This window comes from Propithecus coquereli, unplaced genomic scaffold, assembly GCF_000956105.1.
Source record: "Propithecus coquereli isolate 6110/MARCELLA unplaced genomic scaffold, Pcoq_1.0 Scaffold19, whole genome shotgun sequence".
Lineage (NCBI taxonomy): Eukaryota > Metazoa > Chordata > Mammalia > Primates > Indriidae > Propithecus > Propithecus coquereli.
In genome coordinates, this window is record NW_012143856.1 from 2871346 (window position 1) to 2888319 (window position 16974).

The 16974-nt window shown below is 37.7% G+C and overlaps 1 protein-coding gene across 3 annotated transcripts; it reads left to right on the top strand.

Moving 5' to 3' along the window:
- The first annotated feature begins 3044 nt into the window (after positions 1-3044).
- Positions 3045-15754, top strand: CCNL1 (cyclin L1). Of its 3 annotated transcripts, XM_012642903.1 has the most exons (11): positions 3062-3722; positions 4000-4074; positions 4520-4629; positions 10342-10462; positions 11218-11282; positions 13176-13275; positions 13391-13495; positions 13578-13719; positions 13936-14047; positions 14145-14243; positions 14895-15754. In XM_012642903.1, the coding sequence occupies exons 1-11, from the start codon at positions 3423-3425 to the stop codon at positions 15241-15243; spliced, it is 1578 nt and encodes a 525-aa protein (XP_012498357.1). In that variant the 5' UTR covers positions 3062-3422; the 3' UTR covers positions 15244-15754. The 3 variants fall into 3 exon arrangements, 2 of the variants coding, with proteins under 2 accessions (XP_012498358.1, XP_012498357.1); XR_001137427.1 differs by lacking the exons at positions 13578-13719; positions 13936-14047; positions 14145-14243; positions 14895-15754 and adding an exon at positions 11530-11543 and having other exon boundaries at positions 3045-3722; XM_012642904.1 differs by lacking the exons at positions 13176-13275; positions 13391-13495; positions 13578-13719; ... (1 more) ...; positions 14145-14243; positions 14895-15754 and adding an exon at positions 11530-12624 and having other exon boundaries at positions 3045-3722.
- Positions 15755-16974: the final 1220 nt, after the last annotated feature.

A 16974-nucleotide genomic window follows, 5' to 3' on the forward strand; every position in this document is an offset into this window, starting at 1 on the left:
ATGTGCTTTACTCCTTTACTCTTCCTAATTCTGAATCCTTTATAATTCTGAATAGGTCTTAGTCTTTCTAAACTTTAATGTTGATGTTTTGGAAGTAGGTACCTGGAAAAACAATGTTCCAACAATGTTCCTCAAAATAACTTAGAAACAATGTAACAATTTTTTCCCAAGTATTATATTTCCTGGAATTTGACCCTGAAAAGGTTAGGACAGAGTTATCATTTTTTAAATGATTTTTTTCTCCATCCACAGGTATGAAATCATTTTTTAAAATCCCTGTCCTTATACAACCTTGCAGAGTAGAGCCATGAGCCCCACTGCCCTCCATCCTCTGAATTAATCATGGATTTTTAAAAAATGAAATTAAAATAAAAAATAACAGTAGTTTGAGAAGTTGATGCTAAGTAAATACATAAAATGCTGATCCACACTCTCCCCCTTTTTTGAAGCTGGGAGAAGCAGTGAAAACAGTCACATCTTTCGGACTATAATGTGGGGTACAGTCAGAAGGGAGTAGGAAACGGGCACAAAACTGTGGAATTATTCTAGGTAGTTCTGCTCTTCTGGAAATGACTGCCAGGAGGTAGGGAGCAAGGAGGTCCAAAGGGAAAAGATATCAGAGGTAAAGATGTACACTAGGAGATAGCAAGTAACACTCCCTCCTACCCCCACCCCCCAGACTTCTCCCTCCTATGTTTATGAATCTTTTTTGGATTAATCATGGACCTAGAGGGTAAAAATATATTATAAAATATATCAAGACGTTACCATGTCAGCTTATTAGGGAGGCCTGGTAGAAGACTCTAAAGAGGAGAGATTTTTCCATTAAGAAATAGTCTCATGAATCACTTAAACTATATTACTGTCAAGTCATTACAAATATAGGTGGGGATTTCATTGAAGCTCAATGTTTCAATGAAGTATATAATCAAGTAGGGTTTTTGTTTTTTACTTTTTATTTTGAAATAAGACTCAAGAAGTTGCAAAAATAACAGAGTTCTCCTATACTATTCCTCCAATTTTCTCCAATGATAATACCTTACACAACCATACAGCATCACAACCAGAAAACTGTCCATGCACAGTGGGTACATACCTGTAGTCCCTGCTACACGGGAGGCAGAGGCAGGAAGACTGCTTGAGCCCAGGAGTTTGAGACCAGCCTAGGCAACACAGTGAGACCCCACCTTTAAAAACAAAAATAAAACACAAAACAGAAGTAAACCAGGACACTGGCATAGCAATTAGCTTTTAAAGAAACTGAACTTTATGAATTTGCTATAATACTTTAACTCTCTCCTGAATATTGAGGAGGGAAGGTTCCCTGAAAGTAGACTAGTCAAAAGGGTGAAGGAAGTGAGGTTAAATGCTTTAGCCAGCACCAGACTCAGACTCTCTGGGCTGAATATTTGAATCACTGGAGGATGGCCAAAATTGAACCACTGGCTGGCTCCACCCCAAATCAAAGACATCAACCTCTGTAGGTAAGATTCAGGCATCAGTATATTTTAAAAACTCCTCAGGAGCAGCTTGAGGTTCAGAACCATTGATGCAGAGGCTTTAATAAGGGTAGGAAAGGGTGAGGGATAAAAAATTACCTATGGGGTACAATGTACACTACTGAGGGGATGGGTACAAAAGCCCAGACTTCTCCACTATACAACATACATTACACATGTACCAGAATTCAACTTGTACCCTCTAATTCTATTGTAATAATAAAAAAATTAAGCCTTAAACAAAAAACCCGCGCTGTGTAATAGAAAGATAATGAGGTTTCTCATCCGTGGACAAAGTCTCAGAGGTTCAGCATGGGATAAAAAGATGGCTGGAGTTCTAGGGGCCAAGGGAAAACTTTTTCGCCCTCTGAAGTTTCACTTAATAACCAATTGGCAAAAGGCAGATTAACAGAAAAGGCATACAAGTTTTATTTAAACGTGCATAACGCAGGAGAATCACAAAATGATTACCCAACAACCTAATGGGACACAAAAGTATATATACCTTTTTTCATAAGGGAGAGTGGACGGTTCTTTTGAGGGCCAGCAAATGATAATTAGGGATTAGACACAAATTAACTTGTAAGAGAGTCTCTTCGTAATTTCAACGAGCCAGAGTCGGAAGTACAACCTTGTGAAAAAGTTCTTCCAGGTGTGGTGGCATTCCTCAGTCTTCTTTTCTGAGACAATGAGATTTCAGGGAGGGGAGGAAGGGAATTAATCGTGTTACTTTTGTAAAGAAGCTTTTTTGATCAGAGAAAGAGTATCTCCCAGCGCTTGGGGAAATGAGGGAAACAAAACCCAGAGGTAGCTTCTAAGGCCTCTCTGAATGCCAAGCTCCAGTTATCACTTTTTGAGCCACAAGAGTAAACCGCGACATACTCCTTTCCTTCCAATTCTAGATTCTAGTAATTTAGATTAGTATCATTATTTTTACTTCAAATTTCAGGAAGTTCTGGGAATTGGTAGTTAGTATCAACGAGAAAAAAACATGAGATTGGTTTCTTCCATTGTGCCTGCTTTCAGTAACCAGGTATGAATACATACGACTCCCGGGCATAAACAAATTACCTTTGTGAGGTCTTCGCCCTAAAACTATTTTTGGAAAGTAGGGAATTTCCAGATCACTGAAAGCTGTGACGGTATCACTGGTCGCGCAGGAGTTTCACAAGCGGCGTTGCAAAAGCAGCCCCCTCCCAGTCATTACTATGCCTTAGCCCTACTTCCATACCTCTGGGCGCCACACGCTCCTCGGAGAGAGAGCTTTTTGGGGAAACCGATACGATTTGGAGACGTGTTTTTATAAAAATACTGTAAAGCAGCCCTCTCCAGATTCCCTGTGGGTCACTTTAAGTTACAAGTTCCTCCATACACATCAGAGTTACCATTCTCACCCGCTAAAGCGGGTGAAGGCCCGCTCCACGCTTCCTCTCGGTACACGCCGAACACGCGCCACGCAAATGCCAAAAGTTAGGAAAGGACGAACGACGGAGCGCAAATGACTAAAATCGCGCAGGGATGATTGTGAATTTGTCAACTTTATTTTAGGAATAAGGTATCTTGTAAGCTCCCTAATTATTCTCGTGGCTCAATATAGAACAAACAAGGCTATTCGGACCTGCGTTAACGACACATGGTCTCCTGGACCACTCGGGACTCCACGCGGAGAGATCGTGCAAGCGACCCCAAAGCCCCCTGGCAGCAGCCGACACCCCGGCACGGACAGAGACGCCGAGCGGGAGGCGCGGCCCGAAGGGACTAGTTGGCGCGCGCCGGCCGGGCGCGGTGACGTCAGGGCGGAAGCGCACCCTGCGTGAAGCGGCCCAACCCGGCGGTCACGGGAATATCCGTCGCGCCGAGAACGCTGGTTAGTCTCGCTTCGGGTTCCGGCTGCGTTGGGCTTGCGTGCAGCTCGCAGAGAGTATGGCGTCCGGGCCTCACTCGACAGCGACCGCCGCCGCCGCCTCGTCGGCCGCTCCAAGCGCGGGCGGCTCCAGCTCCGGGACGACGACCACGACGACGACCACGACGGGAGGGATCTTGATCGGTGACCGCCTGTACTCGGAAGTTTCGCTCACCATCGACCATTCGCTGATTCCGGAGGAGAGACTCTCGCCCACCCCGTCCATGCAGGACGGGCTCGACCTGCCGAGCGAGACGGACTTGCGCATCCTGGGCTGCGAGCTCATTCAGGCCGCCGGCATCCTCCTTCGGCTGCCGCAGGTGAGTGCTTCGGCCCCAGACCGGCCAGATGCGCCTCCCCTCCCCGCCGCCCACCATGCTGCTTCCCAGGACCGCTGCGTGCCGGCAGGGTGGGGATGGCTCGCTCGGGCCCTGCTGCTCGGGCCCTGGGGGACGCGGGGGCGGAGGCGGGACCCGGCGGCGGGCTGTTCTCGGCGGCGGGAGGGGGAGGGGAAGTGAGCGGCGGCACAAAATGGCGGCGGCGCCTGGTGCGGGCCCGCCTGACCCCTGCGCTTCCGTTCTCCTCTCTTGTCTGCAGGTGGCGATGGCAACCGGGCAGGTGTTGTTTCATCGTTTTTTCTATTCCAAATCTTTCGTCAAACACAGTTTCGAGGTAAGCACTGCGGAGGCGTATGAAAGGGACTTTTTTCATCCGGAAATGGGAAGGAATAGGGGTAGTGTCAGCAGCCAGCCGTTCCAGAAAGGGAGTGGTTAGTTTAGGCCTTTGTACCTAGTTCTCACTCGCCAGGAAGAGGAAACCTTTAGAATGTGTTTCAGAAACTAAAAAATGGATCCCGAGCCCACGTGCCCTTTTATAAAGGGTTACAATTTTCAACCAAATGTAAAACTCTTTTGAGATTTTAGTTTGCCTCTGGATCCAAAACTAAGAGTTGAGCAACGAATAGAGTATAGTACTAGCACAGTTGGTCAGCCTGTGGCTTAAAAATGTCAACTGTAATTTTATTTGGCCAAAGGTTCTCACAGTTAAGTTCTAAAGTTTATTCGTCAAAATGAGTTTAATCTTACAGTAGTTTTTGTTACCTTGTGGGTTCTTTCAGATTGTTGCCATGGCTTGTATTAATCTTGCGTCAAAAATCGAAGAAGCACCTAGAAGAATAAGAGATGTGATTAATGTATTCCACCACCTACGCCAGTTAAGAGGAAAAAGGTAAGATTGGCAATATCAAACATTTCCTCCTGCTGCCGTACTGTGCACCAATCATTAATTCAGAACATCTTTCCTCTCAAGTCAATATGGATGCAAAAGAAAACCGACTTTAATTTAGGTGTTAAAATTCACGTAGGAACACATACCTAAATTAATTTGGAAAAAAACCGTAATTAACCAGTTATCTAAAGTTTGTAGAGGCAGTTGCATTTATGGACAATCCTAACAGACCAATCCTGTGGCTTAAGATTAAACAAGAAAGGGAATACGTTTGGCTCAAGTGTGAGTGTATTCTGTAAGTTATTTTTCCTCTCCCCTCTTTGGAAGACTGAAGGCTGGAAGTTTAAATACTGTAGTTCAAGTTAATATTGTGGCAAAGTTCTGTGTAGCGTGTTTTTCTACTGCGAAGTCCCAGTTAATTCTTTATCAATTGAGGTTGGCTTTTGTTAGAGTACTTCTCAACATTGAACTACGATATATCGCATAATACCGGATCTGAAAGGACTGCAGGATGATAAAGTTTGAAGTTTGAAGTCAAAGGGATTAAACAGGTATTTTGTTTTGGTCAGATACAGTCTCAGTGAGTGGGTTAGAAAGATAACTCTTAAGGTTGATTGTGTTACATGTAGATAAGGCCCATTTATTTGATCTTGTGGAAAAAAAAAAATAGAGACCAAAATAGTATCTCCTAGATGTTGTGGTAATGTAATTTTGTGTGGACCTTTGTGTTCATATGAGCAGTATGAAAAAGTTTGTTGCGGGGCTTCTTGCATCTACATAAAGGTGACTTCTAGTACATGATGCAGAAGGATATACTTGGTGTCGATTAGTTTTTGTGTTCCCTTTTTAAGGACTTGTGGTGAGGTTAGACAAACTTGTACTGAGTTTGAAAGGAAGTTGTAAAAGGATTATTATAAGTTGTTTTGGGGGTTGGGTGTGTTGGTTAGTGCCAAATCAGTGTCTTGTATAAGCAGTCCTTATTCGCTGAATCTGTAAGTTGGCAGTAATGGAACTATTCAGACATACAAATATAAAAGTAACTTTAAAATGATTAGCCTATTTTGTAAGTCCACAAACAGTATTAAAAAACCTTGTCAAAAAGTCTGAAACTTTTCTGTCGAGATAACTTTTCACAGCATTTTTTCAGTTTTCTTACATACCTTTTCTCCCCCAATCTATGTTCATTGACCTTAACTATGGCCAGGAATAGAGTAATTTCTTTGTTTCATTTTAAAATATCTTTTAGTTTCTTGGTGAGGAATCCCTGGGAATTGGGAAGATTTCAAATTGGTGTTTAGTATGGTCTGAGCTTAAACTTTTATTTAGGTACATCAGTGATTCTTCAGGATGTTTAAAACAGTGACACTAATACAAGGCTCTATCTTTAGTCAAAGGATTCTGGTTGCTTAAGGGAAATAATTTTCTGGTAGTATTATTTGAACCATGGAGCCAACTTTTATGTAATCACGTGGTTTATCTTTGAAATTTTCCTGTGAGACTGAGTTTTCTTAATGTCAGCATAGATCTTAACTGTAAGACCTAGTGGAACCTTGGAATTTTAAATAATCCCACCTCACTGACTTGTGTCTGATCTAACAGTGCGGTTTTTGGTCATTATTTATGGAGAAATTGATTTTCTTTCAATCTTAGTCTGATAATAGCATGAAATTTAAAAGGAGTTGTTAATTGCATGGAAGCCTTTTTTTTTTAAAGCAGGATGTAAAAGTTTCTATGCATATTACAAGTTTACTCAGACACGTAACTTGTATATGTTATTAACTTCAACTCTTTTTTCCCTTGCAACCGACTATACAGCGACCAGCTACATTTACCAAAGCCTGGGTGATGTGGAGTGGTACATAGAGATGAAGCTGTCGTCATGGCAACAGTGAGTGAAGTATCGAAAATCCCCAAGGAGAAGCCAGTGCTCTGAGAATAGGTCACTGGAATCGGGGACTAACAGGTTGGCCACTGGTGAACCATTTAGAACAACTCCTGTTTCTTGTTATAAGCTTTTGTCTTTGCTGTCCAAGTTATTAGAACTATAGCTTAGTATTTTTTTGCATAGGTTGTTGTTACTAGAAAGTACTATCAATGTTATACTTTAATTAGGTAAAGCATATCAGTTGTCTTAATGAGACTACTAGTTTTAATCTAGTTTATGCGTACTTTTAAGTTGTTAATGTGACCTCAATAATTACAGAGGAGACATCCTTCATGTAGCTTGTTAGGTCATTCTTTTTCAGTCCTGATTACACATTAAAATCACCAGAGGAGCTTTTTATAAAGTATCAGTGCTTAGTCCTCAACCTAGGTTATTTGGCCTATTTTTCAATTTTTTGTAGTTTGATCGTTTTTTTAAAAGTTCAGAATAAATGGGTGAATTTAGAGGGAAGAGTGCTTTCATTTTCATAGTTTCCAAATACTTTTGAGATACATAGCGTATTCCCACAATATCAGGTGGGGTTTTTCATAATTTAAGGGGGGCCCATGTTCGTACTCTTTAATACTTGTCTAAAAGAAGACAAATTTTCAAAGACTGGTTTAACCACTCATTGGTGACAAATGGTGTGGCATTTTCAATGTATATAGAGTTGAAGGATGTTAAGTAATGTCATTTAGTCCAGCAACCTCTGCAGTTTATTTCTGTGGCTCCACATGCTACGTTCAGTTTGTTTAAACACCTAAAGAATGTTCCTATTTTCTATGAAGTAGGCTTTACAAATTTCTGTATGTTGAGTAGCAGTCTGCTTCCTTCTAAACTACTCACCTGGTATTAATACAGTCTCTTGAAGAACTAGTTGCAAAATTTCTCCATCCTCGTGAGAGTCCCTGAGTGATACTGTATTTGGACCTCCTAATTCTAATTGTTGTTGTATTTCAATTATGTTAATCATGCTAAAAAGGAAAATAGCTTCTCTAGGAGACCAAATAAGAAGCTTCGAATGACCAGACAGTAGAAACTTAAAGCAGAGGAAGTGGGGTTAGGTAGTTTGTGTGCTGATAAAAAATTTTTTGAGTTTTCTCTGAATAGATGAATTCAGCTTTTTTTTTAAGACTTTAAAATGCTGCCTCTTCTAACTTTTTTATTGGCAACAAAAGTTTACCTGATTGAGGAGGAAGAAATTCTAGCAATCCTTAATTTAATTTAATGTGCTTGTTGCTACAAAAAGTACTAATTGATAACTGAGTAAAGAAAGCACTTGCTTAAATCCTTTTCCTGAGCTTTGCTGACTTAGGGAGATACTTGTTTCTATTTCTGATACAAAGTAATCTCTGTAAGGTAGTTGTAAATTACATGTTCATTGAGCCTTGATTTGTGAGGTAAAACCAATTCTGAAAGAAACAAAGGTATGGGATTACACACCCACAGAGTTAACTTTGAGAAGTGCAGGTTGTAGCAGGAGTAAGCAAGAAGTTGAGTTACATAGTTGAATTATAATAAATAATGGGTTTGGTTTTCTTAATCTATTTTGATGTCATTGGGATTTTGACACAAAAAGGGAAGTAAAGATTATGGCAGAGTAAATGGAAAATTAGGCAGAATTACTTAGTGATTAAACTTGATTAAGGACTAGGTAGTAGCCCTACTTCAAACAAGTGTTTAACTTGTTTAGTGTTATTGCAAAAACAAATGATTTTATCGCAATTTGAAGGCAACTCAGAGCAGGTTATTTTAGTAAGAGCTGTAGATGATAATTTTGATCAATGTAAATGGAGAAAAATGAAACAGAACTGTGCTGTCATAAAATTAGATTTTTATAGGGGTTCTGATGGCACAGTCTTCTGTCTGGATTGCAAGGGGTTAAGAGTTAAAGTGGTGTGCAGCTTTAACACTGGAGCTATTTTATCTCCTAATGCCAGTTGAAGGAGAGCCATCAGATAACCAGTCAGTCTGAAGTGGATTTGACTTTTCCAAATTTCCTGTAATGATAAAACCTGAACAATCATAAACCTTAAGATATTTGGAATATGTTTTCTCATATACAGAGAGAGATAATGAGAATATATATATATATATATATATATATAGCTCTCATTTGTTTGAATTATTTTTCAAAGAGCCATTCATAGTCTACTGTCCTGATAAAATGGAGTCATCATTATATTTTAATGTTAAAAAGCAGCTCAATGAGGCCCATTGGTGGCCTCACCCCTAACACCTTTTACAGGTGTGAGGGATTGAACTGAGTGAAGGCCAGTTTAAGTAACAGCTATTTTTCATCTTGTCAGCTCTGCCAACTTCTGTTTACTATAATTTGATAAAATCATACAGATTAATTAGAAATAGTCTAGTAAGTATTCTTGTTTTTGTTGTAATTTTAAGTGGGAGAAAGTAAGGAAAATAATATATGATAGCTGACTTTTTATTCTGATAACATGTCACCATAGGGGTAGTTAATGTAGGTCACTTAAGATTGGTTCTAACCTTCAGGTGGATATATTGAAATACAGTATTTTTAAAATATGAGATTACGTTTTTTATGATCTGTTGTGCATTAGGTACATACTGAGAATGTTCTGCCCAGAGCAAAGACTGTTGAATCTTTTGGCTGAAAATGAATTAAGTATGGGTGAAAATATTAAATTGTTCTACCCATATACTTACCATATAATCAATGTCTTAATAAAAATGTACTTTCTGTTGGTAGGATCTAAACATGTATCTAAGGACGTGGGTAAATTCATTGACTTTTCAAAAATGAAAGTCTAATTCTTTCACATTGCCTAATTTAAAATTTTTCAGGAAACCGGTTTTGAATTGTAAGACTTAAGTAAGATAGTCTTTTGCTGTAAATAGTAGGGGTTTTTTTGTTTGTTTGTTTTTACCATGTAGAAAACAAAACACTGGGGGATAGCATCACTTGAATGTGCTGTTTTCAAAATATTGAACCACTGACATACCCATTTGTATCATAGAAACTTCTGAAGTTAACAGAATTTAGTCCAGCATAGACCCCTTGAATTTGTTCTTCTGGTTCCCTCATTATGACCTTCCATTCTCTTGTGTATTACATACTAAAGCATTTTGACTAATGACTACAACTCTGACAGAATTTTGGCTTGTATCATTGATAACTGAGTTTTGAACATGATTTTTAAATTTTACTTTTTGGTAATTGAGCTGAATCTTTTCAGATTTTTTTTTTTTTAAATAGAGGTAGGTTCTTAGAACAATTAAAGCATACGGCCCCCTTAGGGAATCTGAATTAACTACCCACTATTTTTTTTCCCCTGGTTTTGACCCTAAACCAACCAAGAGTAGATAATTTAAAAAATGAATGAAAAACATTACAATCTTACGAGGACTTCACAGTACTATAAATCTTTTCAGGAGCATGTTAGTTTTGTCAGTGGAAAGTCTCCGTAGACTAATGAGGTTTGTGATAATAAATCATGCTATCACTAAAGTTAGTATATATACCCAAAATAAAATCAGAAAGAAAAAGTCAACAAGGATAAATCCAAGAGCATTAGAGTGAAATTTTTTCAGTACAGAGTTGAGTTAGTTCTTTTAGGAACTTAGTGTAGCTGCGTATATTTAATTAGCATAACTTGGACAGCATAAGATTAATGCTTTAACTTGTTTGCAGGAGTTTAAAAAGCTGGTTTCTGTTGCCAATAGTTGGTTGGAAGGGAAAATGGAGATGCCACAAATAAAATTTCCTGGATGTGCAAAACAGTTTTGATTTTATTTCTTACAAACTATAGGACTCCAAGCCCCCTGATCCTTGATCAGAACTACATTAACACCAAAAATCAAGTTATCAAGGCAGAAAGGAGGGTGCTAAAGGAGTTGGGATTTTGTGTTCATGTCAAGCATCCACATAAGGTGAGTTGTAGAGTACAGAAAGCATATTCGTAAGTATTAGGGCATTTTAAAATTTTACACAAATTCATATTGTTTATATATAAAGTTAACCTTGGTTTTAAAAAGCACTCTTTTGGATGTTATCAGTAAAATGGAAATCAAAAAAAAGACGTAGGTTCAGATCTTCACTCTTAATTGCGTGCTCATAGAGAATTTCTTTTTGCTTCTGTGGATAAGTGCAATTTTCCCACCTAGAAAACGGAGATTGTGGACCGTCTCATTCCAAGGAATAAATACCATGTAGCTGCAGAATTACATGGCATACTTCTTGTCACATAGTAAAATGTTCTTACCATTATTGGAAATCCATAGGTTTCTCCCAGCATCTCTTGGCTTTCATACTAATATTAATAAGTGGTTGTGAGAGTGGATGCTTAGGTCAGGACTAACTATAGAAATGTACCTTGGGAAATTAAATGAAATAATCTCTTAGCAGTGCCCATCATGTAGTAAAGTGTTTGTGAAAAATATTCTTTTTAATTGAATTAACTGCCATTTTTTTTTTCTATATAATTTTGGAATATACTTCTAAACATGGTTTTTGCAAAGTCTAATAAAATTATAATTCACATTGAATCTCAGCTGCATTTTAGGTTGGTCTGTATTATCTATGCAGAATTAGAACTTTAATCTAACATTTTCATTTTTTTCATTGAATTCTGTACCCTGAAAGAACCACCAGTATGCTAAATTGAGTTTTTTTCCTTGTCCTTCAGATCATTGTTATGTATTTACAAGTCTTAGAATGTGAACGTAACCAAACCCTGGTTCAAACTGCCTGGTAAGTTGCTTTTTTACATTTCTTTCTTAGCCAGGAAAACAGAAGCAGAAATAAAGTAAGTTTCATTTTCTCTTTCCAAAATAATGACATGAGTTTGTTTTGGGGCTTTTTGTTTTTTTTGTTTGTTTGTTTTTTAATCAAAAGGTAAATAATGCTTATTTCTGCTTCCTGTTTTCTTGGCTTGACTAATTACTTTTAATGGAGAACTCAATTTAACTTTGTTCTTTTTTCTACTCTTTGATTAAAGGGTAGTCCATGATGGTAAGTCATAGAACTCTGCCCTCTGCACTTCAGCCCATGACCTCAGGATGGCCTGATTGGCTGCCCTGCTCTCCAGCCAATCCAGTGCAAGCTCTCATCCGAGATTCACTGAAGTGGTCCATATCCATCTGGCAGCATCTTCTAGTTCTGTCGGGGTGTCAAAAGGATTTGTATATTTGCTTCTAGAAGTAACTATTTGACATGCCTATGTATTTAATGTATACCTGTAACTATCAAAATGAATAGTTCATTTTTGATAGATTTATTGTCCAGCCATTATGAATTATAAATGGTTTTTATTTAGGAGTTTGACTAAATTTCTATTTTTAGTGTGTATAGCATGAATTCTACCAAAGGAGACTACAACTTGCAGCTTAAAGTGGGCACCAGTTTCCATACTGGGTTAATTTATAGCTGCTGGGCTATATTGCAGGCAGTAATATTAGAAGTAAGAAGTGCTTCATTTTTAAGAGATGTTACTGTTACTTAAACACTTTAGAACTTGGACTTTTGATTTGCAGATGTGTCTTTTGGAGTGCTGGCTTATTTAAAGATCAAGCAAGGAGTTTGGTTCAGTCACAACTACTGTTTCATAAGACTATTGATGTGAAGGACTTAAGTAATTTTTATGTTCTGGACTTTCCAGCAAGATGTCCTTTTTTATAATTGCCATGCTTCTTTTGGACTCAGTAAATACTAGTAATATTAGAAAAGTCTCACTGCTTTTATAAAATGCATGACATTTTTAATATGTGTTCTGTAAAATGGATTTTAGCAGTTTTCTTGGGTAAGGATTTTGAAGAAATAGTCCATTTAATTTTAGTTTAATCTTTTAAATAACTTGTAAAATTTCTTTATTAGCTTAGGAATATTGTGGGGAGGGTTCACTAATAATTAAAATCTAGCAATTTATTAACTGAAATAGTTTATTGCTTTTATTTATACATATACCAAAAAAGGTATGTAAACACGCCCATTATGTATGTTTATTGCTCTTCACTTCCTTATCTAGATTGTTTGAAGTACCTTAGTTCTGTTTTCTTTTCTTTCTTTCTTTCTTTTTTTTTTTTTTGAGGTGGGGTCTCACTGTGTTGTCCAGGCTGGTCTTGAACTCCTGGCTCAAGCCATCATTCTACCTAAGCCTTCTCTCAAGCCACTCTGCCTGGCTAGTTTTCTTTATATAAATATAACTTGGTGGGTGCTTATGGAAAATATCTTTTTACCCCTAGTTGACACTGCTTTTTATTGTGGATAAAGGAGAGAGATGGTCAATAATTAATGATTTGAAGTATTGGAGTGTTTTATCATTTCTCAAACCAGTCATATCAGAATTTGACTTTCAAAGCATTGCTTTTTATAGAAATATATTAGAGAACTTTCAGGAGTAATTTCTATTTGGATAATTATGGAATAATTTTAAAGGACTTTGGTCATTAGGAAAACAAGAATGGTCCTTGTTAAATTCTTTTATTGATTTTTTTTTTTGAGTTAAATGTTATATGCTAGAATATGAAGATGTGAATATAAATAAGAGAAGAAAAAAGAATAAAGTAGATTGAGTCTCCAATTTTATGTAAGCTTCAGAAGAACTGGTTTGTTTACATACAAGCTTATAGTTGAAATATTTTTCAGGAATTACATGAATGACAGTCTTCGAACCAATGTTTTTGTTCGATTTCAACCAGAGACTATAGCATGTGCTTGCATCTACCTTGCGGCTAGAGCACTTCAGGTAGGTATACATATAGCCTATTTATTTTATAGGTTCAATCACAAGGATTTCCAATGGTTCCACTACATTTTTGCTGCAAAAATTTACTCCAAACCATTTTGTTTTTATGGTTTAGATTCCATTGCCAACTCGTCCCCATTGGTTTCTTCTTTTTGGTACTACGGAAGAGGAGATCCAAGAAATATGCATAGAAACGCTTAGGCTTTATACTAGAAAAAAGGTAATTTCTGTTCACCCAAGCTAATATTCTCAGTGCTAAAAATCTGTAAGGGAGAAATACTAACTTCATTTTCCTCCAACAGCCAAACTATGAATTGCTGGAAAAAGAAGTAGAAAAAAGAAAAGTAGCCTTACAAGAAGCTAAATTAAAAGCAAAGGGATTGAATCCCGATGGAACTCCAGCCCTTTCAACCCTTGGTGGATTTTCTCCAGCTTCCAAGCCATGTAAGATATACTTAGACTTAAAGTGATCTGGGGGCACTGAAAGTGCGTCATTAGAAATTTCTGGCATTTAACAATTGCATAGACACAATGATTTTATGAAGCTATTACTATTTTCTCTCCTGACAGTCAACTAAAGACTGATACTTGGAAGCATGGTACTTTGTTTTGGCCCTCTTTTAAATCCAGTGGGTAACGTGTTGTTATATCTTTTAAAAGCATCCCCAAGAGAGGTAAAAGCTGAAGAGAAGTCACCGATCTCCATTAATGTGAAGACAGTCAAAAAAGAACCTGAGGATAGACAACAGGCATCCAAAAGCCCTTACAATGGGTGAGTATACTGGAGTTAGAAACTGGCCTTAGGAATTTTTTGTTGTTTGTTTCTAACACACTAAGTTTGTAACTAAAATGTTGTGGTTTTTTTGAAGCGTAAGAAAAGACAGCAAAAGAAGTAGAAATAGCAGAAGTGCCAGTCGATCAAGGTCAAGAACACGATCACGTTCTAGATCACATACTCCAAGAAGACAGTAAGTAAATGTTTTCTTAGTGAAAGTACTCTGATTTGAAGTATTCGAAGGTTATTGTTTTTTCTAAAAAAATTATTGAACAGAGACTGTCTTCAAATATTATCAGGATAGAATTAGGTTTTTATCATGAGGAAAAATCAGGAGAAATGAGTTTGGAGACATGTTCTGGATATGTGATATCTTAATAGCATTCTGTTTTCTCCCATTTTTTTTGAGATGTGCAGAGGTATATATAATACTGTGTTTATAATGCAAAAACATTGTCTTTTAATTTCCATTAACCTGTTATTAATAACCAATAATCAAATTAACCATAGCCAAAGAATCTTCCCTAGTAAGCTTTGTAGTTAGATTGCTAGCTCCTTGTGTCTCTTGAGCATGTGTGAGCTATTTAATAAAAAGCACAGCTCCAGGACACTGTTAGGCTAATTACTCCTCTCCTTAGAATATAGCTGTAAATACATTTGTTTAAGATTTGTCAATACGCTATAGGTTGGATGGGGAGAAGGTAGGGGTGTGGAGATTTAGAAATAGTCCTCAGTTCTGTTTGCCATTGATATAGCTGATAAGTTTTGTTTTGAACCTTTTATGAGTAACCACCAAATCTGTTCCCCATAGAAACTGAATCTAAACCTCAAATTTTTATTTAAGTTATAATAATAGGCGGAGTCGATCTGGAACATACAGCTCAAGATCAAGAAGCAGGTCCCGCAGTCACAGTGAAAGCCCTCGAAGACATCATAATCATGGTTCTCCTCACCTTAAGGCCAAGCATACCAGAGATGATTTAAAGAGCTCAAATAGACATGGTCATAAAAGGAAAAAGTCTCGTTCTAGATCTCAGAGCAAGTCTCGGGATCACTCAGATGCTGCCAAGAAACACAGGCATGAAAGGGGACATCATAGGGACAGGCGAGAAAGATCTCGATCCTTTGAGAGGTCCCATAAAGGCAAGCACCATGGTAGCAGTCGCTCAGGACATGGCAGGCACAGGCGCTGACTTTCTCTTCCTTTGAGCCTGCATCAGTTCCTGGTGGTTTTGCCTATCTACAGTGTGATGTATGGACTCAAAATCAAAACATTAAAGGCAAATGGATTAGGATTTGATTTCTTAAAACCCTCTAGGTCTCTAGAAACACTGAGGACATTTTCTTTTGAAAAGAACTATGTTAAACTTTTTTTGCACATTAAAATGCCCTAGCAGTATCTAATTGAAAACCATGGTCAGGTTCAATTGTACTTTATTATAGTTGTGTATTGTTTATTGCTATAAGAACTGGAGCGTGAATTCTGTAAAAAAAAAAATGTATCTTATTTTTATACAGATAAAACTGCAGACACTGTTCTATTTAAGTGGTTATTTGTTTAAATGATGGTGAATACTTTCTTAACACTGGTTGGTCTGCATGTGTAAAGATTTTTACAAGGAAATAAAATACAAATCTTGTTTTTCTAAACTGCTTCAAATATCTTATTTAAATGAATTATTAAAAAGCAAAAATTTTAATAGCTAAATGGCTGTACTAGTTTTCTGATAACTATTCTTTCCTCTGTTAGATATAGTTTAAGATTAAAATGCAATTCTTATCTACATTGGGAGCTATTATAACAGTCTTCACTGTGTATGTAGAAAAAGTAAATGGGAGTGGCCCAACAGTGTAATCTCGTTATATTGTAGCACTAAAAAGCTGATTTTCATTTGAATGGTGCCATCAAGTAATTTTAAGTCAGTTTAAGTACTGTAAATTGAGCTGGCCTTTTGAACAAACCCAAAACTTTTAAGATGACATTAAATAAGACCCAGCTATTGAGCCTTAACAGTTCTGTATAACTTAGGCATTTGTTATGTAGGCTAGGAGAATTCAGTGTAATAAAATGAGGCCCCTGGGCCTGGCTGGGTAATACAGTACAATCTGATCACAAAGACTTTTTTTTTGAGACCAAGTCTCACTCTTGCCCAGGCGAGTGCCATGGCATCAGCCTAGCTCATGGCAACCTCAAACTCCTGAGCTCAAACGATCCTTCTGCCTCAGCCTCCCAAGTGACTGGGACTACAGGCATGTGCCACCATGCCCAGCTAATTTTTTCTAATTTAGTAGAGATGAGGTCGCTCTTGCTCGGGCTGGTCTTGAACTCCTGAGCTCAAGCTCTCCTGCCTTGGCCTCCCAGAGTGCTAGGATTACAGGTGTGAGGCACTGAGCCCAGCCTGACCACAAAGAAATGAAATGTTGATGAAAAACCCAGAACTCATGTCCAAATGAATATTTTTTAAGTTGGAAATATTTTTTCCCAAACGTTTTGGAAATTGGTGATTTTTAAGTCAAAAATGTTTTCATTAAAGTTTCCATTAAATTTTTTACATACTTTGATTACTTGTCCACTAGACTTGGCTCCAAATGATTTGTTCCTGTTACAAAATACCTATTATACCTACCCACAAAGAAAGGAAGATATACTGCCACTAAAGATGTTTTTAAAGTTACAGTTTCTGAAGAGGACTCCAATGGTGAGTAGTGGGGCTGGAGAAGGTAGATAGCTTCACAAGGCAACTACTTTGAAGGAAACGAGATTCATTTGGATATAAAAGTGTTGGGTATGGTACTTAAAGCAGTTCTAACTATAAAAACAAAACATGACCTAGCATGAGTTAGCAACTTCATGCTAACTTGAAAGAGGGTAGATAGTTCATTGTTCTTTCTACATAATTTCATAACACATTGCTGAGCTATAA